At 39.9% G+C, this 22,735-nt stretch overlaps 2 protein-coding genes across 4 annotated transcripts; one reads left to right on the plus strand and one right to left on the minus strand.

Annotated features, from left to right (window-relative positions):
• Positions 1 to 792: 792 nt before the first annotated feature.
• LOC130701560 (whirlin-like) lies at positions 793 to 22,130 on the minus strand. Of its 3 annotated transcripts, none has more exons than XM_057523527.2 (11): positions 21,850 to 22,130; positions 11,439 to 11,751; positions 10,690 to 10,754; positions 10,204 to 10,395; positions 9,955 to 10,021; positions 9,684 to 9,866; positions 4,450 to 4,530; positions 4,162 to 4,296; positions 3,860 to 3,938; positions 1,753 to 1,998; positions 793 to 1,640 (listed from the first exon to the last, which is right to left on the minus strand). In XM_057523527.2, exons 2-10 carry the CDS (start codon positions 11,613 to 11,615, stop codon positions 1,871 to 1,873), a joined length of 1,107 nt encoding a protein of 368 aa, XP_057379510.1. In that variant the 5' UTR covers positions 11,616 to 11,751; positions 21,850 to 22,130; the 3' UTR covers positions 793 to 1,640; positions 1,753 to 1,870. The 3 variants fall into 3 exon arrangements, with proteins under 3 accessions (XP_057379510.1, XP_057379511.1, XP_059353187.1); XM_057523528.2 differs by lacking the exon at positions 21,850 to 22,130 and adding an exon at positions 15,169 to 15,323; XM_059497204.1 differs by lacking the exon at positions 21,850 to 22,130 and adding an exon at positions 15,169 to 15,321 and having other exon boundaries at positions 798 to 1,640; positions 9,955 to 9,985.
• LOC130701561 (serine/threonine-protein kinase/endoribonuclease IRE1-like) lies at positions 20,534 to 21,624 on the plus strand. Its single transcript, XM_057523530.2, has 2 exons — positions 20,534 to 20,841; positions 20,958 to 21,624. Exons 1-2 carry the CDS (start codon positions 20,606 to 20,608, stop codon positions 21,571 to 21,573), a joined length of 852 nt encoding a protein of 283 aa, XP_057379513.1. The 5' UTR covers positions 20,534 to 20,605; the 3' UTR covers positions 21,574 to 21,624.
• Positions 22,131 to 22,735: the final 605 nt, after the last annotated feature.

Raw genomic sequence — 22,735 nt, forward strand, 5'->3', positions numbered from 1 at the left:
GCTATTAATTATTATCTATTAGCGTACCTTGAAAAGCGTTGAAAAATGAGTAAATTAAACGCCAAAAATCGCCAAAGCCACGAGGTCAAGAAGCAAAATCGAGCGAGGAAGGCAGACTGTACGCGCTAAGCCAATATCAAGAAATATGCCTGAAAACAGCTGCCCGATGAGCCACGGTTTAAGGCGCCTCTTGTGGACGCAAAGGTCATTACGAGAAACTTTATCCGTCACAAACTAAATGTTTTTAAACAAATTTAAAGTAATCATCCAAATCAAGATTTAACTTTAAAAAAAAGAAAAAAAGCGTAATACTTGGGGAAACACACTTTCATTTCTTGCTCCTTTCCTTTAGTTTATTCCAAAATGGAGTATGATGGTTTTTCGTTAACTAAATTAACTAGAAATGTGACCGGTAGATGGCAATAGCAGTAAAACAGAAAAAAGGCCAATATTTTTTATTTTTATTTTGGGTAAAAGGGATTGCCATATTTATGTATATGCAGAATTGAACGGGCATCCGAATATGAGGGTTGTTTTCTCGTGGGACTCATAGTTTTAAATAAAACGTAAAAAACGGTAAAAGTTGGGTTAAAAAATAAGCCCGCGCTTATGTTGTCGGGCTTAAAATTTTTTCATATTAAAAAATGATCGTTAAATCTAGATAACTATAGATGATTCTGATGCAAAATTAAACCAGGAACACGAAAATGGAATTTGTTTTTACGTAGAGTTTATAGTTTTGGAGTAATCTAAAATTTAACATAGCGTGTGTGCGAATCGAAACCATTACTAACGCGCCAGTACGCTACAGCTCTAACGTGACACATCAAACTTCTTTGATTATTAAAAAACCGATCAATTCGTGTGAAATTTCTTCCTTTTTCCTTTCTTGCACGCACACTGCCACTCAGTTTTCCTATTTTTTTGTTGTAATTTTGTGAATAATCTTGGATCTATTTTGAAATTTGACACTAGCAGACGATTTGACGCAGACGACACTTCAACAGCTGAGATGTAGCTTGGTTTCAGTGGAGGTGTGTACTGCAGTCACAGCGAGAGAGCCAATCAATTTGCGAGAATCGGGTGCCGCTGGGAAACCCGAACGGTCGAGTCAACTCGCGGAGACCATGTTGAACCCACGATGTCATAAAATAGGGCCGCACTTTCGTTACGCCATCTATTGGTAGAAATATCGGAAACAAAGATTGGTCGATCAAGTTGGGTTAGACATAACAATAGGTTCCGCTTTTGATCGAATCCATATCGGGAAACAAAAGGAAACAATGTTTAATAGAATCCCTATGGAGAAATTTACAAGATGTCAAGCAACAAGGCAGAATGGTCGGCGAAAGACAAAAAGTCAAAAACGAAAATTATGGTTCTAATAAGAACGCCACTTCATGGGAGTTACAAACGTTTAAAATTCAAATCTGAAATATTAATTGCGCATGACAGGACAATAACAGAATGCAAACACTTATTTTTTTTTTAAAGAATAATAACAATAATAGTTTTTAATGATTAGCCAGCACCCTCTAGTGAACTAACACTGTTTCCAAAGGCAGAATAAAAAGAAAACACATGTATTTTTTTGTTGTTGTTTAGTTCTTTCAACAGGTATTTGGTTTTCAAAAAAGCACCTGAATAAAAGAAAACGTCAAAATTAAATCATTAACAATAAAATTTACATCAGGCGTGCAATAGAGCCAAAGAAATCAAACAATAACAATAAAAAAAAAAAACAACACTTACTTGGGATTTGCCTTCCTGGCTATAAAAAAAAAAAAAAAAAATAACACGGTGCCGGTACGAAATTTGGCAGAAGCGGATTTCGTTTTGAGTGTTGGACCGTATGGGGAAATCTCCATCATCAGTTTTCTGGTTGATAGTTGGCATTCGGACGGAAAGTACTTGGGCTCATAAGCAATTTCAATTCAGGCACGCTACGGTCGGCGTAAGCATTGGCGATGAGGCGAGCAGCCTCTTCGTGAGTCAAACCTGTAAAGAGAAAACAAAGAAGCGTATAAACAGAAGTCATAAAAAAATATTTTTTAAATGCAGTTTTTTTTTATTTTTTAAATGTTTTACGGACGCCATAGTTGCATGATAACGCGTCATCTAAACTCTATTTTTATCTTTCTTTTCTTTTAGTGCCATGATTGAAGAAAGAGTGTGTCATTTCCTTTCAAATTGCAGATGACCTCATTAGTAGCACCTCCTCCTACGAAGCCCACATCGAAATGCTTATCTGCATATTCAAAAGAAAATAAAGTGCAGTATCCCAGTTTAGCTGTCGTGAAAGTCACGCCCGCCAGCGTAGAGTTCCACGCATTATGAATATTTATGTGTACAGTAAAAAATAGCCCATCAAGTAACGAGTATTGTACCGTACACATCCAACAATTTCATCCAACAAACTCCTTTCCCCCTCCCCCCTCGCTTTCCACAATCGTTCATCTAACGGTTCGGCATTTTCACGTGTCACGGAAGAGTAGCCTGATATCCATTCATCCTTAAACCTAGTTCGATGTCAAGCTGTTTCGTTTTTTTTTTTTTTTTTTTTCAACGTTTTTTTTTTGAAAGAAAATCACTTTGAAGGAGATTGGGAAAGTTGCTTGAAATAGAAGAAAATGATAAGAAATTCTATTATCGCATGCGATTTGATACGTAGGCGGAGAAATCGACGAAAAATTCAAAGAAAAAAAAACAAACAAATTCAAACACAATAGCAAAATAGCAAAAAAATAATAATAATAGAAAAATAAAATTGGTCAAAAAGAAAAAAAAAAAAAAGAAAAGGCCGGGATTCAAACGACTATATAATGAGCTAACCACAGGGAAGCTTCACCTATCCAATTGCATATATGCATACGTTGAGGGCCTGCGGACGAGTTGGCGGATCAGTACGTACGAATCTCACATCGTTTACCTACCACTCGAGTCTATCCACCATCCCGGATGAGCCCCCATCACATACACATCTCAACTATTAACGAAAGACCCCCAAAAAAAACGAGAGAAAAATGGGAAGGCTATTGACCCGGTTGTACATTTGGGCTGATACAAGCCATGCATCAAAATGGTAAACAGCCTTTCTTTAAAAACCAACTCTTCCCTGTTATTTCTTCTGCTTTCTTATTAATTTTCGTTTTACGGGCAGAGTAGGTGTTGGACATTAAAAGAAAAAGAAAAAAGAAGGTAAACTGACGTCATAGCACCGACACACACACACATTCATTTCGTTAGCCTCGTTTCCAGCTGAATTATGAAGAAGAAATTCATATTGTGGGGGGGGGGGGGGGGATGCTCTCCACCTGAGGCAGCTGCGCAACACATAGTCTGCGTAACGTTATTATCGTAACACACAACAGGCACACCCCAGATAGAATGCAACGTTCGGGGAGCGTATGAAGCGTAACCAATTTCTTTCCATTGTTTCTACATGGCCATCCGCCTTGTGTGGAACGGATTCTCTCGGCCCGTATCGTTTGTGCTGTCCGTTTCGCCAGCACAAACGCTACGCAAACTAGGTCTCCTTGTTTTCTATATGCTGGCTGTAATGATAAGCAACAGCCAAATACGGACACACACACACACACGCGGGGCATTTTTTTTTTTTTTTTGTTTCGTTGTTCGTTTTCTATGTCACAGACGCGGAGCTATAAACTACGTGTCAATAATGGAAGGAGAAATATGAAAAACGATCCATTCAAAGGCTTCCACAAGACGCTATGAATAAGTGAAAATAGGATGGGATAAATGTGATGATGACTGATATTCCAGAGAGGAAAAAAAAAGAAAAAAAGAAGAAGAAGAAGAAGAAGAAAGGCTATTTCTACGAGTAGTCATAAATCGTCACCTTCCATCTGGATGCCGTCCACCTGCAGAATTGTTTGCCCTATCCGCAGACCGGCAGCTTCGAACGCCGTTCCTTTGCCCTGTGTCGGCAATCCAAACGAAAGGAAGAAAAAGAGAAATCTTTGATTAGTGCTTGCTGAAAATTGTGATTAAGAACAGAAGAAAACACCTAGCGTAACACTTTTTGCATTCGTTGTTGGCGCCTTCCTTGTAGGCACAGCCAAAATGGCAACGCCAACAACAAAACGCGTTGGGCATAAACATGGAAGCTGACGCTAAGCTGTTGGATTGCAATTGACTTACATCAATGGTGATGATTCTGGGCAGAGGATGGCGTGTATTGATTCCTCCTTCAATGGCCACGCCTAACATCTTCTTGCTCTTTCGAATGACGACCTCCATCGGTTCGTCATCCGATACCGGCAGCCTGCACCCGGTCTATATGCAAATTTGTATAACAAAAAACAATTTTTTTATCGACTTTCATCTCTTGTTCGTTTTTTTTTTTTTAAACTACCCATACAAAACAGTTGATTTTTTTTTTATCGTTAACTCTTTTGTTTCAAACAAACAAAACCAAAAAAAACTTACACGCCCAGTTGTACTTTTATTCATCGGCAGTTGTTTTTGTTTGGCCTGAGCTCCACCATTTTGCTGCTCGCCAATGGATTCCTTTAGGGGGCAAGAAAAAAAAAAAAAAAAAAGAAAAAAAAAAAGAAAAAGGAAATGAAAAATGCAAATGGTTGCTAACGTTACATCAGCACAAAAAGGGACGCTCACGAGTGTCCCGTTATGTAAATGAATTCGGTCGAAAGGCAGCAGCAGCAGCAGCAGCAGCCCGCGATGCTGCCCACTGCGCAGATAGTCAGACAAGAAGACAACTCTATGTAAACGCGTGTGGATACTACGCACGATAAAAACACAGTACTGGCGCTACAAAGCTCCCAAATAAAAAAATGAATTTTGCCGTTCCATGCGTCTGAACGTCGTGGATCAACAAACTCCTCAGTTACGAACGGTAAGTGTACAGATATATCAAAAGCAATAAAAAAAAAATCTATAAAATTCGAAAAAAAAAAAACCGCTGCTCGATACTAGTCCGATGGCCATCTGTTGTCGCCGTGAATCGCTATGAACGTGCTCTTAGACTTGTGTGTACATTTGTATGGAATTTATTTTAGTTTTTTTTTTTTTTTTAAGGTGGCCCTCCCAATTCGCTCATCTAGTCATCTGATGAAAAAAAAAAAAAAAATGAAAACCGGGCGAGATGCTGGAAGCTACGAAATGTGCCGTTACGTTTCGTAAGAAAAAAAAAAAAAAAAAAAAAAAAAAAAAAAAGAACATCACGAAGCTGTGCACGCGCCAACCAAAGCAAATGGCAAGAAAAGACTTTGGCTCTCCGATCACGAATGTGTAACGTCAATGTCAAATTTTTAACTACGTTGCAAAAACGAAAGAGATGCAGCTTTTTTTCTTTCTTAAACTAGGCTGATTGACGATTAGAATTCACGATTTGCGCGCTAACGAAGGCGATGTTACCATTTAGCGAAACAATGTCAGTTTCTAGCATTAACGAAGGGCTTTCTTTCGCACACGCACACAAAAAAACAAAACAAAGGCAAAACCTGGAGAAAAGAGAGGAGCTACAAGCGTTTTTTTTTTTCCTCGGCTTTGATTACCGACGGCTCTCTCATCCAGCAGGTTTGACTAGGGTGGCCCGCAACTCTGGAATACTTCTTTTTTTTTTTTTTTTTTTTCTTGCTTTTCGATTGTGGTTTTGGATCACGTGACCGGGCCGCCCAACCGCGAATCATCGCTCAGCGGAAACGGGCCAGCAGCTCCGACAACAACAGTCGGACAAAAGTGGCAGCCCAGTCGCTGCTGCTGCTGCGACACGAAATGAAAAAAAAAAAAAAAAAAAAAAAGAAAAGAACGAGGGGGAGTTTCCAAAAAACGAATCCCCCCCCCCCCCCTCACCACAGAAAGAAAAAGAACGAACACAGGAAAAAGTCGTTCACGGTTTACGCGCAAAGTTGGACCATTGCTGTTCTGACGCTCGTAGCGAACACACGTTTTCTCTTCTACATCTGTGATTCTAAAAAAAACAAACGTATTCTTTTTTTAAAGGGAAGAGGATTGCGCATAGTGAATTGCTAAGGAGGAAGCACGACAAAGAGCAGCACGTGCAAAGCGTCACAATCATTTCGTTCGTCGCTTCGTTTCTGCGTTACAAAAAAAAACAGCCGGTCGTTACCATGGCAACCACAGCAGAGGTAAGACAAGCAAAGCATTTTGATAGATCATTTACGTGTAAATCGAAATGCCCTTTTTTCTTTTTACCTTTTTAAAGATGAAAAAAAAAAACAAAAAAAAAAACAACAACAAGGGTATTCGAGGAACAATAGTTTTGTTTGTTACAACCTTGAAAAAGTTTAACGCTGCGATTCTGGTCACGATGTTGAGATACTTTTAGTCATCCGTGAATAATCTGACGACAATAAAAGCCAACGTGCGCCGGTTGCGCATTTTCAAGTTGAGAACGAGAAATAGAAAAAAAAAAAATAGCAGATGGCCATTTGGTTAGTGGATGATTTCGCTAGTAGTTAAAAGAAAGAAAAAGAGATAAAGACATCATCAAAAAGCTCTCGAGGGGAGGCCATTGCTTCAATTAAAGTCCATCATCAACCATGTGGTTATGATGTGGCATTTTTTTTTTTTTTTGCCTTCACGTTGGCGGTCACTCGATTCCTTTTCACGATTTTTCCAACAATTGCTCTTCTTTCCACTTCCGACCGGATATACTCGTAGCCAAAAAAAATAAATCATTCATTCCGGTATGTGATGATAACGCATAACAGCGGCTTAATTCCATTAGAGTTTTTTCTTTTTTTTTTTTCCTACACGTAATGCCAAGGTGAGACGGGAATAATGTGTGTCCCAACCCAAATGACACTGGGGGCGAAAAAGGATTACGCCAGGTGTTTCGTTTGTTGTCACCACGGGAAATGAAACTGAGGAACAGACCTCGATTGGGGTGACCTCTTTCATTGCCAAAACTTGGGCCAGGGGGATTCTCTTTCTATCGCCAACAACAACAATAAAATGAGCTTTTTTTTCTTTCTTTTTTCTATGTATAGGCTGTGTGACGTCATATCACGCAGACGACATCACACAATAAAGTACTGCAGACGATTGACCATGGTCGGCCTCTTTTCGCCAATCATTTCCCGAATGCACACAGACAACGTCATAAAAAACGCTTAAGATAACAACTTCCAATTAACCACACACACACACACACACACACATAACAATGTTCTTTCAATGTGTTTGGTGTCAGCTAAAGTTGAATGAATTTTAGGTCGCCATTTATTTTTTTTTTTTTAAATCGTCTGTGTAGAAATTCCTTTTGTTCTAAACCGCACAATTTCGAAAAAGTTTCGGTTAAATTATGAATGTAAAGAAAAAGGGCAAAAAAAAAAAAATTAATTTTCAATGGGGCTCCGTATCCGAAATGAAAGTGATACAGCCGTTACGAATGGATCGGCCGATTGCCGAACGAGGCAACGACTCCAATACGATTCGAAATTCCCCTGAACGCTTTTTTTTTCCCTCGCATCTAATATTCCAATGTCGAAACGGACTCGCTCCGAAGCGTACGCCCCATAAAACAAAAACCACTTTCACCGTAAAATCCTAACCTAAAAAAAAAAAAAAAAGAGAGAAAGAAAAAAAAAAAAAATCTATTTGTGAATCGAAAATAGAAACGACTGGCAAAATCACAAAACAAATGAAAAATCCATTCCATTCGTTTTCTATTGCCAGTGTTTTTCTTTTGTTTTATAGCTGTGCCAACGGTTTGTGGGTCGCAATCGAATCGGTCCACCAATTTTCGAATCAAAAACAGAGCCGATTGCTTCATCAATTCAAATAGCTTTATTTATTAGCACTCTAAAACCATTTCAATAAAATACTAATTCCATCGCAAAAAGTTTTTTAAATGGCTCTCCAAGTGGATGTTGCTCTTCACCTTTTTAACCCTCCCCCCCCCCCCGTCTGTTCCCCGCAAAGACCTTGCCATACGTTTTTTTTTTTTTTTTTTTTTTACCTTCAGTGGCCTTAGAAACAGAAATATAAATCGCCGAGTTGATTTTTTTTTTTTTCCTGACTGCTAAATGCAGGAATCCTTGGAATGGGTTGCGTCACTAATTACAGTGCGGTTCCAAGTCACGAGCAAAAAAAAAAAAAAAGACGATGAATAAGAGGGGATTCTTTTTTTTTTTGTTTAGTGAGAAAATGAAAAGAGTCAACAACCCAGTTCAAGGACTCGAAACGAGCAGAGGAAAAAAAAAAACAAAAAAAACTTGACGTAAAATCACGTATTTTTAATTCACATGAAACAACGGAGAAAGAAAAAAAAAAAAAAAAAAAAAAAAAGACGCATATGAAAATAGCCCTGAAAACATATTGATAGCGGACAGGGAGAATTCTACAAGGAAATTGAGGAAGATGGCACCTTTTTCCTTGAAGATTTAAAACAAAAAAAAAACCTACACGAATCGTAAAAGAGTTTTTTTTTTTCTCCTAAAAATAAAACGGATTTACAACGGCCAACAGGTCCCGATTTACGTGAAAAATTTCTCACCGTCCCTGTTCGTATCCCCCCGAAAACAAAATTCCGTCAGACTCAAAAAGAAAAAAAAAAAAAAAAAAAAAAATGCAGAGCATTTCTTTCTCGTTTATGTTTTCCGTCTTTCGTGAATTTGTGTATGTTTCGCTTCTTCATTCCGGATGGTCCGGTCCATCAGGTATCAAACAAACACGACCTTCTGTCGGATTGTTCAAGGTGAACATGTACACACCGTGAGAGGAAGGGGGGTCTTCTTTTATGCGTACCCAATTAACGTTGGATAAGACGTTCAAGACGAAAGTCACGACCGGTCGTGAACAACAAAAAAAAAAAAAATGATAAAAGACCAGGAAAATAAAAATCAAAAAAAAAAAATCAAATAAAAATAAATTCTTGAACACGATAAGAAATAAAAAGAATAAGGAACATACAAAAGAAACTCGAGCTGCTGACACCAGTACATCGGCCTTTAACACTCAGACATTGAACGATATAAATCTCGTCTGCTAACGAACTGGATGTCCGTCAAACTTTTTTTTTTTATGTCAAACTCAAAATTCTAAAATATGAATTCAATGTTTTTCTTAGACGAGTTTGAGCGATGCTGCCTATTGGTTGGGTGGCGACATGAAGCGATGGCGGATCCCGCGGCCTAAAATGACAACATCCGGCCGCAATGGCCAACAGCAGGAACGTCGGCCGGCTGATCCGCCGCGTGACTACATCGTCAACGACTCGACCGAGCAAGAAATATCCAGCAACGAGGGATCGCCCGTCTCAACCCCCACCAATGCCGACGATTAAAACTCCTAATTAAATTTAGTGTGTGTGTCTCCCCCCTCCCCCCGCCCTTTCGTGTTTTGCTATGTCCCCACCATATTCCAGGAACCATTTTAATCAACTTGTTTTTAATCAAGAAATTCTGATAACGCAAATGGAAAAAAAAACAAAAAAACCCTACGATATCCATCGAACATTTTGCGAATTTTTTTTGTCTAAAAAATTGGCTTCCTATTATTATTATTGCCCCCTCCCCCACTCCTCTGGAATTATATCGTATTATATGGAACATTGTTTACTGTACATTACAATCCAATATCTGTGTAAGATGGCGTCTTCTTTTTTCATTGATTTTGTTCAAAAAAAAAAAGAAACAAACAAAAAGATGAAGGGAGTTTGCCAAGGGGGCTCTTACCTTTTTGACGTGATTCGTTGAGGCAATCAAAGGTTTGAAGGCAGATGAAGTGGGAAAGGCGGTCGTCATGTCAATCGGCATCATGGCCACGTTGGTCTCTTTCAATCCAGCCCGGAAGGGTTGCGCCGCTGATGGCTGCATCGACGTGCCGACAACCTGCGTCGGAGATTCAAAGCCCATCGCCTGTTGAATGCGACACACAAAATTTGTTTCAAAATTTCCAAAAATCAAATGAATTCAAGGCGATAACACTCGTATTTGTTCTATATACCTTTAACGGCTTTGCTGCTCGGCTGGATTCTCTGGGAAATGGCAAACAATGTTCATTATTTGTTGTCCTCAAATAAAGAAAAAACAAAAAAAAATTTAGATTTGGGTTTATTTCCCTTCCATAAAAAAGGCAAAACAAGTTTTTGCGTGTCTGCTGTATTTCTAATTTGTTTTTGTTTTTTTGTTTTTTTCATTTGAAGGTAACGTTTTAAACCTGCTGTTTGTAGTTGTCGTACAAGTGGATGCGTACCTGATGTCAGGCGAGCAGTTGGCTGAATTACTTTGCGAAAGTAACTGGTAGTTTTGATAATAGGAATGATGATTGCCACCAGGGGCGTTGCGTTCGACCTGCAAAAGACATTCAGTCGATTGCTCATAATCCAGGCTATTACCGCTCTGGAACTGGATGGAGCGGAAGGGCCGGTTGGGGACGGTAAAGACTCTTCGTCATGCCACCAATCCATTCGCCATGCCCAACATTTAAATTTTTGTATGTTTTTTTTTTTTTTTTTTTTGTTTTTTTTTTTCAAGCAGCATTTTGTTGGATTAAAGAAAAACAATAAAAAGAAAAACGAAAACAAAATAAATAAATCAAATAAATCAAAATCGAATCTATGACAGTATCGAATTTAAACAAGCGATCGTTATGTAAAGGGAATTCTACATATGTAGTGAATACTTATACATTTGATGCAACACGAAAAAGAAATAGGCCCTAGGTGTTAAAAAGGTATACCTGTAGTCGTATTCGTCGTGGTCTTCATCACGCACCAGTTCGCGCAACTCGACCAGAAAAGTGGCCTGCACGATCAACGGAAAAATAAATTTCCCTCCAGCCAAACACAAAAAAAAAAAAAAAAAAAAAAAAAACTATTTAAAACATAAAAAATATCAATCTCTCTCTTTTCTTTTAAATGATTCTTTTTTTTTTTTTTTTTTTTTTTTGTTGTTGCCAAGACAGAAACTAGACCACCAGCTGGGCGGTTCCGGCTTATAGCTGCTCTATAACATTTTCCGCCATTACAAGAATTACACACACACAAAAAAAAAAAAGAAAACAAACAACCGGGGCAAAATTAAAAAAAAAAAAAGCTTCTACAAAAAAAAAAAAGGGGGGGAAAGAGAACAATGGCTAAAATGAAGAGTGGATAGCACAGCTGTAAAGACGTGTCAAAGTTAGAAAGCACAAAAAGCCATTTGCTTGCAAATCCCAAGCTACCAATAGACCCAAGCGAGTGTGTGTGTATATGTGTGTGTGTGTGTGTGTGTGTGTACTACTTCTTCTTTTCTTCGAGCTACCATATCCTCGGCCATTGTCTTTTGACTAGTCACGAACTTTGGGCAAAACATTCCGCCCTCTCAAGACATCCGCCCGACGAGAGCTCAAACTCATCGATTTGTAGTACTCAATAAAAAAAGAAAACAATTGGCGAAAAAACAAAAACAAAAACAAAAACAAAACAAAAAAAAAAAAGAAACGAGTACCTTGTCGGGAGTGGGTAGTAGACGGAGTAGGGAGTCGACAAAGTGGTGGACACCCATCCGGCCGGAAAGGTACGAATGGCAACAGTGGCTGAGAACTTGACGTTCACTCCTGTTCAACAATGACCTGGCTTTTTCGGCAATCATCACCAATTCTTCAGATTCCTCTTCATCAGCCATCGCTAATTTGTTTTTGTTTTTTTTTTTTCCCCTCCCTTTCGCCGTTGCGCTAAGCTGGATCACTTCCCTTTTCGGGCTGGCTTGATTTCTCTTTCCCCCTCCCAACACCAGTTCTTGCCGCGTTCACAGATGTTTCCTGCGTGCAAGCAAAAAAAATAAAAATAAGAAATGAAATAACGAGGCACATGTCAATCAAAAAATGAAACACAACACGCTTTCCCTTATATCGTTCATAATCAGCTCGAAAAAAAAGGGGGTTATTTATAGGTACACATTTTTCCTTGCGCAAGGCAAGAGCTCACGTTTGGACCAAGTTGCCAATGGCAACGGCCATCAACATGGTTCGATGGCCGTCAAAACCCCAAATGTCTTGATAGAGAAGAGGCACATCAAACATGGCCCAATCGAAGATAGTCGACACGTCAAGCGGAAAGGCCAAACCCCCATCCCCCACCCCCTCCCCCCGTACCATAAGAAATGTTTGTTTTCAAAAGATGATGTCAATTGCTATCAATGGGATGACGAATGGCTGCGGTGCATGCTCTTGCACGAACGAACGTACTCAATGGCAAGACATGATTTGGTCTCGCTTGTCGAGCCCCAAACCGAAAGATAACACCATTCAAAGACAATAATAATAATAAAAAAGAAATACATATAAAAAAAAAAAATAAAAAAAATAAGAAGTCGCCGTTGGCGAAATGATGGATCGGGCCAACTTCTCTACGGGAGGAGCTCGAAAGGCTGACAAGCCTCTAACGTTCATCACTATCACGCACACACCGCATTTATATATTATCCGTGTCTCTCTTGCCTTCTCTCTTCGTTATTCCCACGTTTGTTCGGCCGCATAGAGATGCGATATCGTGATCCTCTTTTGTTCCCTTTAAACCGCGGATTCCTCCTTATCCGACTGACGTCGAAAATATTCGCACGGAATGACTTGATCAATGAGCTCTTTAAACAAAACTAGGCAGTTTTCTCGCATATGTTCACATTTACGAAAGAATGAAAACAAAAGGCGATCACGGTTTGGGGCTGTTGCGTGCCAACTGTTCGTAGCCTTCACGTAAAACTTGATACACTTTAAACGAAATAGCGAGAAAAAAAAAAATAAAATAAAATAAATGATGTTCGAAAGAGAAAAAAAAAAAAAAGAAGCGTAAAAAAGAAACATTTCAACTTGTTGTTATAAAACTCGACGGGGCATGTGCTCTCAGTGCTTTGAAAAAGTACACAAACACGAATACGTTCTATACATGTTACTTTAGCGTCAACTCGTTTTTCTTATGGCTTTTTTTTTTCTTCGTCTTCTTTCGGCTCTCGGCCGTTGGCGGGGAATCGTCACGCAACACTACGTGACTCTGTTTTCTTAGTTGCCATCGACCAACTTTTTTTTTTTTTTAAAGATGCGCATACAAAAAAAAAAAAAAAAAAAAATGGGTACCTTACATATATATATTCAGGCTGGAACTATTTACGTACGCAAAGAATCAGATTGAACTCGAAAGAAGAAAAAAAAAACATACTAAAAGGAAACGTGAAATAATAAACAAATGAAACATAGAGACGAGCAACTCGGACATGTTTACCCGCTTAATAAAAAAAAAAAAAATACCAAAGATATAAAACTGTCAAAAACAGGTCCCCATCTCTTCCTCAATGCACTTTTACTGATAAAAAAAAAAAAAAAAAAAAGAAAAGGAAAAGCTTTTTTTTTTTTTTTTTTTTCTCGATGTAGCCACAAAAACATCGTCCATCAAACACGTCACCGCTAGCTGGCCGGATATCTCCCTAGGAACTTCACTTGGCCTATAGGCTAGGAAAACTACTCGGCTTTTTCTGCCCCATTTTCTTTCCGTCTGCTATATAAGACACTCCTCCTCCCACCCCTCACCATCCGGTCAGTCTTTTAGGTTGTTTACAATCAAAAAAAAAAAAAAAAAAAAAAATTAATGGGTGAGCCTGAAACACACACGGCGAGGAATGAACGGCCATCGTCCATTAAGACGAAGAAGAAAATAAAATATTGGGGAGTGATAGCATATTTGATCTGACTGCTGATTGTTGCAAGAGACATACAAAAAAAAACAAAAAAAACAAGAAGGAGCACGCCGGATCAATTTTCAATGGATCGAATGCGTCTGGCTCACACGCTCTCCTCTTTTTGTTTTTCTTTCTTTTGCCCTCGCAAAAGAGAAAGAGAGGAGAGAAAATTAAAAAAAAAAAAAAAAAAAAAGAAGAAAGAAAGAAGGACGAGGAAGAAGGGGGCGGCTGGAAACACGTCACATAACTTCCGGTTGAAACACAATATCAATGAAGAGAGGGCGATAGATAGGCTTGTTCGAATAAAAGAGGAACATAGTCTCTCGCGTTCTCTATTAGGTTGAAAACGACACGGTACGGCACGCCGTCCATTGAATTGATGGCCGTCGTATAAACTGATGCGGCCCCTTTTCTTTCTCGTTCTGCCTTCGCGACCAAGGCCAAAAAAAAAACAAAAAAAAATGTCACGGTGGCAATAGGACGAGGATCTTTACGATCTTGATTGTACGACGTACGCGTTTTAATGACAGTAGATTAACGCACGCGGGGGGGGGGGGCTAGTACGTCTTAATAAGTTAGTGACGGAGGAGAGTAACCCATGGACTGGCATCGATTACAGGCCATCAGTTCGATTTTCGAGTCTTGGCTACGTCGTCCCTACAAAGACAAATAACAAGGAGGAAAACAGCTGCGTTTGCTATTAAATGAGGTGAGCTAACCAACTCATCCATCCACTTTAAATGCGACAAGCCTTCCTAACGCAGAGCCGATCAATTCATTACCATCGTTTCTCTCTTTCTCTAGCGCGCTCATTACGAAATGATTTGGCCACTGTCTTGTACCGAATGCATCTGGATGTCAAACAATACTCGGGTACATATTTGATTTCCGCTCTACTACTACACCGCTGTTTTACTTTCAATTTCTCATTTTTTGCGGGGGAGGGAGGGAGGGGGGAGGATCTGGGGCTTTCACAGTCTGTTTGTCTTTGCGTTTTCTTTTGTTGATGTTGTCATCCAACGGGATTCCATGTCGGCAACAGTGTGCATAGCTCTCTTTTACTTGTTTATGGTTTCCAACGTTCCCTTTTGCTTCTTGTTCCCAACAACGCTAAAAATACGAATCAAGTACACGAGTTTAAGAGCGACGTAGTAAAACGAAGCCCCAGGTTTTTTTTGGTGCTGTTGCACGCCGAAAACAAATGCCAACCGGACCGATGACCCTCTCTCTCTCTCCTGTTTTTCATCTAAATGTAGGGATCATGCGCGTTACCACGACAATGAAACCATCTTCTCGATTCCGATGGTTGTCATGACATCCAAATTTGACTAACACGCACAAAACTCGTGGAAAGTCCCCACCCCGCAAAAAGATAAAACCAACGGCGCGCTCGTAAATGAATTAAAATCTTTAAAAGTTAATTCAATTGCAAATTTACAACAACAAAAAACTAAAGAAAATCAAACAGCTGGTCGTTGTTTTAAAATGCGAAAAGGAAATGGCTTACTGTTTGTGTTAGACACAGAAAGAGAGAAGGAAGGAATTTTTTTCGTTTTTTTTTTCTTTAGTTTGGCTGATCCCGTCGTCTGCCGATGGCTTCGTGATTTTTTTTTTTTGCCTCCCGGGGATTTCCTTGCTTTGTTTTTTTTGCAGCACGTAGCAAAAGATTTTCAAAAAAAAAAAAAAAATAGGGGGGAGCCAGGTCAGACCGGGTCCGACTCTGGTTCACATGTGCCGGCCAAACTTGCTGCGGAACGGAGGTTGGCTTGCCAGAGGGTGGGACTAGCGGGAAAACAAGGAGCGAATGGGGGGAGGGATCGAGTGGGTGACGATGACAGCGGACAGCGCAGCACGGGGTGGAAAGATAACAAAACAAAACAAGAAAAAAACAAAAAAAAAAGCAGCTCTCAAAAGAAAACGATCTGTATTGAGAGTGGAATGCAAAGACTGCGCAATCGCCAAATGAAAAAAAAAAAACAAAAAAAAACAAACAAAGCAACTAAATAAATGTTGCAAACTGAAATCTATGATTCGATTTAAAAGTATAAGGGGGATATCTAGAGGGAGCGAGGATGGATATTTACGTTCATTCGGCAAATCTTTGTGCTTTCGATCTGATAGACACACATCTGGTCCGTCTCTCACCAGCATCAAAAAACCGCTCGGCAATGCTTGGCGTGTCACGATGATATCCATAAATCTCTTTCTTCTTTTCGTTGCAACAACTCGACAATGGATCCACGCCCACCCTCTTTTTTTTTTCTTCCTTCCGCCCCTACACTGAATTATAACGACGGCGGCAGTTTGAAGTAACTTTCCTTCAACGAACAAAAAAGAAGAGCTTTTATGTCGAACGGTCCACTTTTTTTTTTTTGCCCAACCATCGAATTATTATTCTCTTCTTTTCTTTCTCGATTCTTTATTCCTCCCTCCCGCACGCTCCCCCATCTTAATGCTGCGATCTTTCATCTTCACGACTCTTCCCCATCCGCCGGAATGTCTGTATCATCAGAGCAGCGGCCCCACATTTATAGGAAACGCACTAAACAACGTTTTTGTTTTGTTTTTCTCTCTCCTTCGGATAAACTCAAAACGAAATCGTGGACGCCAAAATAAAATAAATGAAAAAAAACAAAAAAACAGTCCAATGGATAATCGACTGGAACGAAATTTGAAACTGAAAACGGGGTTGCGGGTTGTCCTTTTTGGTATAATAACTAATACCATCAGCGAGCTTTAATAAAATAGAAACCTATTCATGATAAATCTTTCCTCATCCCCCTAACATTTTTTTTAGGCTTCTTCCTTAAGCCGATGTTTCGGGACAGCCGGAATTGGCACGTGTGTAGTCGAATGATTTAAGGATGAGCGATGGTTAATGATGACGTCATTGAAAATCGTTTGACCGTTAAAGAAACGCGTCGTTTGCCAACCAAATGACGCAAACTTTTATCTCGTGTAAACCTACGCCCCGCCAAAGGAAAGACAAAAAATAAAAGACGGGGGGAAGAAGTTAACGAAGAGATTTGGTAGGCCTCGTTGCTCATTGGTTAACGATGGCACACACACACATACACACACAGAGACGATCTCATTTTCCGGATCAATTACACGGCAATCTTTGAACGAAGTTGAGCAAAAGAGAAAAACAAATCGAAAGAAATAAAAAGGAAAGCGATACGTGCACGACCTGCACATCTCCTCCTCACTCCAGTAAAAGCCAAAATGAAAAAAAAAAGGGGGAAGAGATATATCACTACCCCAGTTATACGTTAAATACTATCTCTTTCAAAAGAATGAAAGAAAAAAAAATTGAAAGTATTAAAAGCTGTTTGACAAGTCGTGATTTCCCGAAAAAAAAAAAAAAAAAAAAAAAAAAACGTGCTTTGTATCGATCCGTGAAGCGACGCCCGGCTGACGATGAAAAGACACACCAACAGCAGCAAAAAAATGCCCTTTTTTCTATCTTTCTATACGTTGTGCTATTTGGTATTACACCATTGTGGATCACACCAAATATGTATAGAGAGCAAAAAAAAACAAAAAAACAAAAAGAGAAAGGAGAGCGTGTTTTTGTTGTTGGGAGGGAGACAGGCCCGTTTGATTCGAAATGGCATCGGGTGCTATGGTGGTGACGCTGACGGATCGAACTGGTACCGGAAACTTTTGGCTCGTTTCCGCATCAACTTTTCAAAGTGTGATAGAAAAAAAAAAAAAAAAAAAAGGCGGAACAAGTTGTCTGCACTCTGTACATATGACATAATCCTCTAGCGACCTACTAGCAATATTGGCCGGATCCACTCCAACATCTTCCTTGTATCCATCATCTATCCAATGTGATTACTAGGCCAGCGAAGAAGAGTTCCACAGTTTCAGAGTCTCTCATCTCTACTCATCAACCAAGTGCTTTCCTCCCATTTTTGTCAGCCATATTTTCATTTTGTCTTTCTTTTCTTTCTTTCTTTCTTTCTTTTTTTTTTTTGCTTTAGTGTTTGATGTCCGTTGCGGATTAGGGAGAAAACAAAAACGCGCACGGATGATAATAATAATAAAAAAAGAAAGAATATGGAGATTCGATATAAGGCGAAATTCGATTCATCAAACAAAGAGAGTCAAAGCCGACTGGATTACAATATTCAGCGTCGCCATGACGATGAAGACGCATACGCAAGAGAAACAAACAAAAGAATGCTGCATCGTCGGACTATATTAAGAATAACGGAATAGCCACAGACTCTCCCGATTTCGTTTTGCCTTCACCACTTGAATGGCATCCCCCTCTCTTTTTTTTTCTTTATTTATTTATTTCCTTTTTTTTTTGTGCTGAAAAACCCAAGATCGATAGACACTCTATCCTCTATAGGAAAGGACCTCTCCTTATTACTTGACATCTCTTTCTTATTTTTTTTTTTTGTGTGTGTGTGTGTCCCTGCTTGTTGTTCACATCAGTCGAGATTGACTATAGCAACCCAAAAAGAAGGAAGGAAGAAAAAAACAAAACAAAAAAAAGGCGCTTGTATGTTTATCATGGAAAGCCATGCTGCATCCGCCGTGGAGCATTTCATCCGACAGACCCTGGTTGATCGTTCTCATCCATTCAAATGAGACAGACGTCTGATCCCCAGCACCCCCCCCCACCCCCCACGTTCGCCAGAAATCCAATAACTTTTCAACACGCAAAAAATTGCCTATGTTTCATTTTCTTTGTCTATTTTGGAAACCAAAAAAACAAAAAACAAATGGGAAAAAGTTTGCTGAATTTTCTCTGTAGATAAACTCGCCATTTTTATTACAGACTCATCTGTAATCCCTTTTTTTTTTTGCATCACACGTCTGTTTATATCTACGCCCTGCAGGGCTCATCTCAACACAGGCCGAAAAAAAAAAAAAAAATGGTAACAAAATAAAAATATAGACCCGGTAACGACAAGGCAAGTAAGACAATCCCAATATAAAACATGAATCCCCAAACGTAAAAGTGGCCCAATCAGCTGACGGGCACTGCGGCCGGTACAACCGATGACGTCATGACTCGAAGCTCAAAATGAAAGATAAAATAATTTGTACGGTTTTTTGTTTTTCTTAAAAAGGGTGGCAACGTAAAAAAAAAAAAAATAATAATAGAAAACTTGGCAACTCGAGTATCTTGTCTTTAAAAAAAAAAAGGGGGGGGGGAGGGAGGGGGAGGAAAATAGGAGGCGCAGAAGAACACGATCGTTGCAAACGATGCTCGAAATTGTAGTCATTTCAGCTCCGGAACAAGAAAAAAAAAAAAAAAAAAGGGAAATGACAGTCGGCACGCGACTATAAATGTACCGACTCAAAGGCCAACAAAGAAGAGCCAGCCACGCAGGAAAAAAATAGTCTTTGACGATGGATAATAACACTGAGTTTTTCTTTCCCTCTTATTCTTCCCCCTCTTAAATAAAAAAAAGAAGAAAAACATTTCACGCTTCTTTTTTTTTGTAGGTATGTACAGTGTAGTAGTAGCAGCTAACGGTAGGGATCGATATATGCGGGAGGGACACGCTTGTTTAACCAAGGCAAACAACAAGGCGCTGTGGTCCGACTCCCATCTCTGGCCAAAATGACACGAACAACAACAAAAAAAAAAAAGAAAAAAAAAAATTATAAGAAAATACCGACACATCCCGACGCCGGTGAGCGTTATGGCACGCGTGTCTTACCCGCATTTTTTTTTAAACGATTGTGTGTGCGAACTCGGGCTGGGTTAGAGAACGGCCTTATAACAATACAATGAATTGGACAAACAAGGCGAGACAGAAAACGATATCCCGTTCTCAAATTTGTTAAATAAATAGAAAGAGCACACGTCTCGAGGGGAAGAAGCGCAATAAAAAAAACAAAAAAACAACGGCAGTTTCTAATTTTCTAGAGGGGTGGTGTGCTCTCTCGTGTACCTCAACACGTTCCGCAGTGTTACACTCCCGCACGGCGGCGACAGCACGCCCCGAAACATCCAAGCGACTGTTGTTTTTGCCCCCAATGACATGTTGACATGACCAAGCTTTTCTTCAAATTGGCTATCAATTCCCACATAAAGTAACAGTCGTAAAACTTTCAAACGAATAGAAACAAAACGTCACGTAGAACTGTCCATTGATGGATGACGAACCTCGCGGGAATTTCAAAAGCAAATCCCCTCGACTAGACATAAATAACCAGCTTCAAAAAAAATAAAAGAAAACAAAAGGGACATAGCCATTTTGCTGAGCTTTTTGGCTTTTCGCTTGCAAACTAGATTTGTTTCTTTGGATTTTTCATAAGGACTCACGCACACAAGCATCGACGTCCATCATCTCCCCCCGGGGAGCTTAGAAAAACCCAAAAACTTGAACTTGCAACGTATATATTTTGATTACATCTAGTCGGCCATGGATTGAAGCGCGGAAAGAAGAAGAGAAAAGAACTTGAAGGGATGCTATCGATTTTCTCCTTGTTTTCGAGAGGATTGAGCGTGAGAGAGAGAAAAAAAAAAAAAGAATTCTACAGTTTAATGATTGGCTATAGTGAAAAAAAAAAAAAAAAAAAAAAGGGAAACCCTAGAAAGAAAACAAAAATATTTTCAGATTGCATGCTTTAAGGGCTTGTCACGTTCGCCCTACCCGGCTAGAAAATTATCTTACGGGCCGCCTACTTTATTGAGAGCTCCACCTAATAGCCAAATGACCACCCACCAAACAAAAGACTATGAAAAAAAAAAAAAAAAAAAAAAAAAGGAAAAAATGCGGAAATTGTCATCATTACAACAGAGTCGAAGAGTTTCTTATCGTCCGGTCTTTGGTCGGACGTTCATCATTTATCTGCGCCAGCGGGGAGATAAGATAGCCGACATCCCGAAAGAAAAGTGAAACAGCCCGAGACATAAAGACGATCGTTTGTCCAGAGTCGCAGGGGCTGTCGTTGCTGGAACATTCGCAACAATGGCCGCCAAAGTGGGCGACATCGAGTTCGATCGACGTCAGATGATTGGATGGGGACCGAACGGCACAGTCGTTCTGCGTGGCCGTTTCAACGGCGTCCAACAACCGGTGGCCGTCAAACGTTACATCACGAAACAGCTGAAATGGAACGCCAACGAATTCGAACTGTACCGAAAAGAGGACCACGACAATATCCTACGACTCTATCACGTCACATCCGATCAATCGGGTTTCACGTAAAAAAAAAAAAAAAAAAAAGAAAAAAGAGTTAAATCAATTACTTATTCCCTGTCTGTGTTTCCCTGTTTTGTCTGATGTCTTCTACTTTTCTTTCTTTTGTTGTTGGAAATAGCTACTTCGCTTTGGAACTGTGCGTCTGTAACTTGGCTGATTACCTGGCTGGAAAGTACAGAGGGCCGGTCCTGTCCTCACGAAACATCCTACTGCAGACGACGCAAGGCGTAGAGCATTTGCATTCGTTGGGAATCGTACATCGTGGACTGAAACCCAACAACGTCCTCTTCAATCGTCCAGACTACGAACGTGACGACATTCAAATCAAATTGTCTGACTTCGGTGTGATGGCCAACGCGTGGGGTGACAGTTGGCCTTGTGGCGACATGGACAACGTCGAAGGTTGGCTGGCCCCCGAACAGATCAAAATGCCAGTCAGTGGTGGACGTACAATGGAAAAGACCACAGGATCGCTATTGCCAACGAGTTTCGATATCTTTGCGCTTGGCTGCCTCTTTTTCTGCGTTTTGACGAGCGGCCAGCACCCATTCGGATCGCCTTCATATTTCCGTGATCAGAGAGCATTGGCCGGTAACTACGATTTGGCGCCACTAGTACAACAAATGCCAGTCGCCGCCATTTTGATAGAAAGAATGATCCAACGAGATCCAGATTACCGACCCTCAGTCAAAGATGTTTTAGCACAATCAAAGTTTTGGTCGCTGGACATTTAATTACATTTTTTTTTTTAATTGAGACGAAAATAAATTGCTCCTCTCTACGCATTCTTACGTGTACAACGACGCAGTATGCAAGCAAATTGCAATTGCTTTTGGTTTCGTCTTTAACACAAAAATGACAACAACCTCAAGAAGTGTACATTTTGAACTATTTCAATCCATCATTTGGACAGCAATCGAATCGGAACGCCCCAACAATTATCCTTGTTGTGTCCACCAAAACTAGCATAGCTACGACGAAAGACAAATTAAAGAATGCAACACACATACCTGTTATTGCAGTTTCGGCATAAGTGGAATGTCAAGAAAATAGGCTCTAGTAGTTGACGATTTCAAAGGGCCAAGTGGAAACGGATGTGGTTCGTCCACCAGCAAGTCACTCAGCCATCAAACACGTGGTTTTTCTCGACTTCTTTTTTCTTTGTGCAGCCATGACGTAAAAGATGAGTCAGTCCAAACAATCAAAGTCAAACAAAACTTCACTGTTGTACGTGGCAAATTTGGGCATAGCTTCCAGCAAGAGAAAGTTTATTGAACACGACGAACTCGCCAAAAAAAAAGTTATGACCTGCACTGCCGAAAGCAGACTTGTCTAATCTTGAGTGCCAATATCCTAAGGGAACTCTGGTGGCCATAGAACAAAGCTTTTTTTTCCCTCGCTTTCCCGCGTAATGTGGAAGAACTCGAGACAAAGAGTTCTATGGAAACTTGCTCATTGTGTTCTTCGTATTTACATAATGTATGATAAGCACCAACTTTAGTTGAAACCTCAACTTTCTTGGCTGCCAGAACTGAAAGCCTTGAACGAAATCGACGCCAGTGGCGACTTGCCCGGAAATCCAATCATCAGTTAGTGCCGAGTCGAAGCCTTTCGCGTTGGAATTAAGCCAATGCTCCCTATTGTCAGAATAAAGTAATCCAGTTTTCGAAATATGACCGGGAAAGATGGGAAAACATTCGATAACCATACACGCATTTGATTTACATAATTCTAGAAGGGCTTCTAGAATTTTTATACGGACTTACTGAATTCTGGTTTTTGCACAGTTCGTTCACCTCGCGACTATCTACCTTAAAATTTGTGTATTGATTTCAGCTATTAAATCTACCCATTGCGGGAAAAAAATTAACAAATGACTCATTAATCAGAAACCTT

Source organism: Daphnia carinata, chromosome 10 (genome assembly GCF_022539665.2).
Source record: "Daphnia carinata strain CSIRO-1 chromosome 10, CSIRO_AGI_Dcar_HiC_V3, whole genome shotgun sequence".
NCBI classification, from domain to species: Eukaryota; Metazoa; Arthropoda; class Branchiopoda; order Diplostraca; family Daphniidae; genus Daphnia; species Daphnia carinata.

Coding starts and splice junctions, on each gene's coding strand:
- LOC130701560 (XM_057523527.2), bottom strand. CDS start 11,615: ATGGCTGATGAAGAGGAATCTGAAGAATTGGTGATGATTGCCGAAAAA. Junction 10,396..10,689: donor CACGACGAATACGACTACAG/GTATACCTTTTT, acceptor GGCATGACGAAG/AGTCTTTACCGTCCCCAACC. Junction 9,867..9,954: donor GAGCAGCAAAGCCGTTAAAG/GTATATAGAACA, acceptor CGCATTCAACAG/GCGATGGGCTTTGAATCTCC.
- LOC130701561 (XM_057523530.2), top strand. CDS start 20,606: ATGGCCGCCAAAGTGGGCGACATCGAGTTCGATCGACGTCAGATGATT. Junction 20,842..20,957: donor TCCGATCAATCGGGTTTCAC/GTAAAAAAAAAA, acceptor TGTTGGAAATAG/CTACTTCGCTTTGGAACTGT.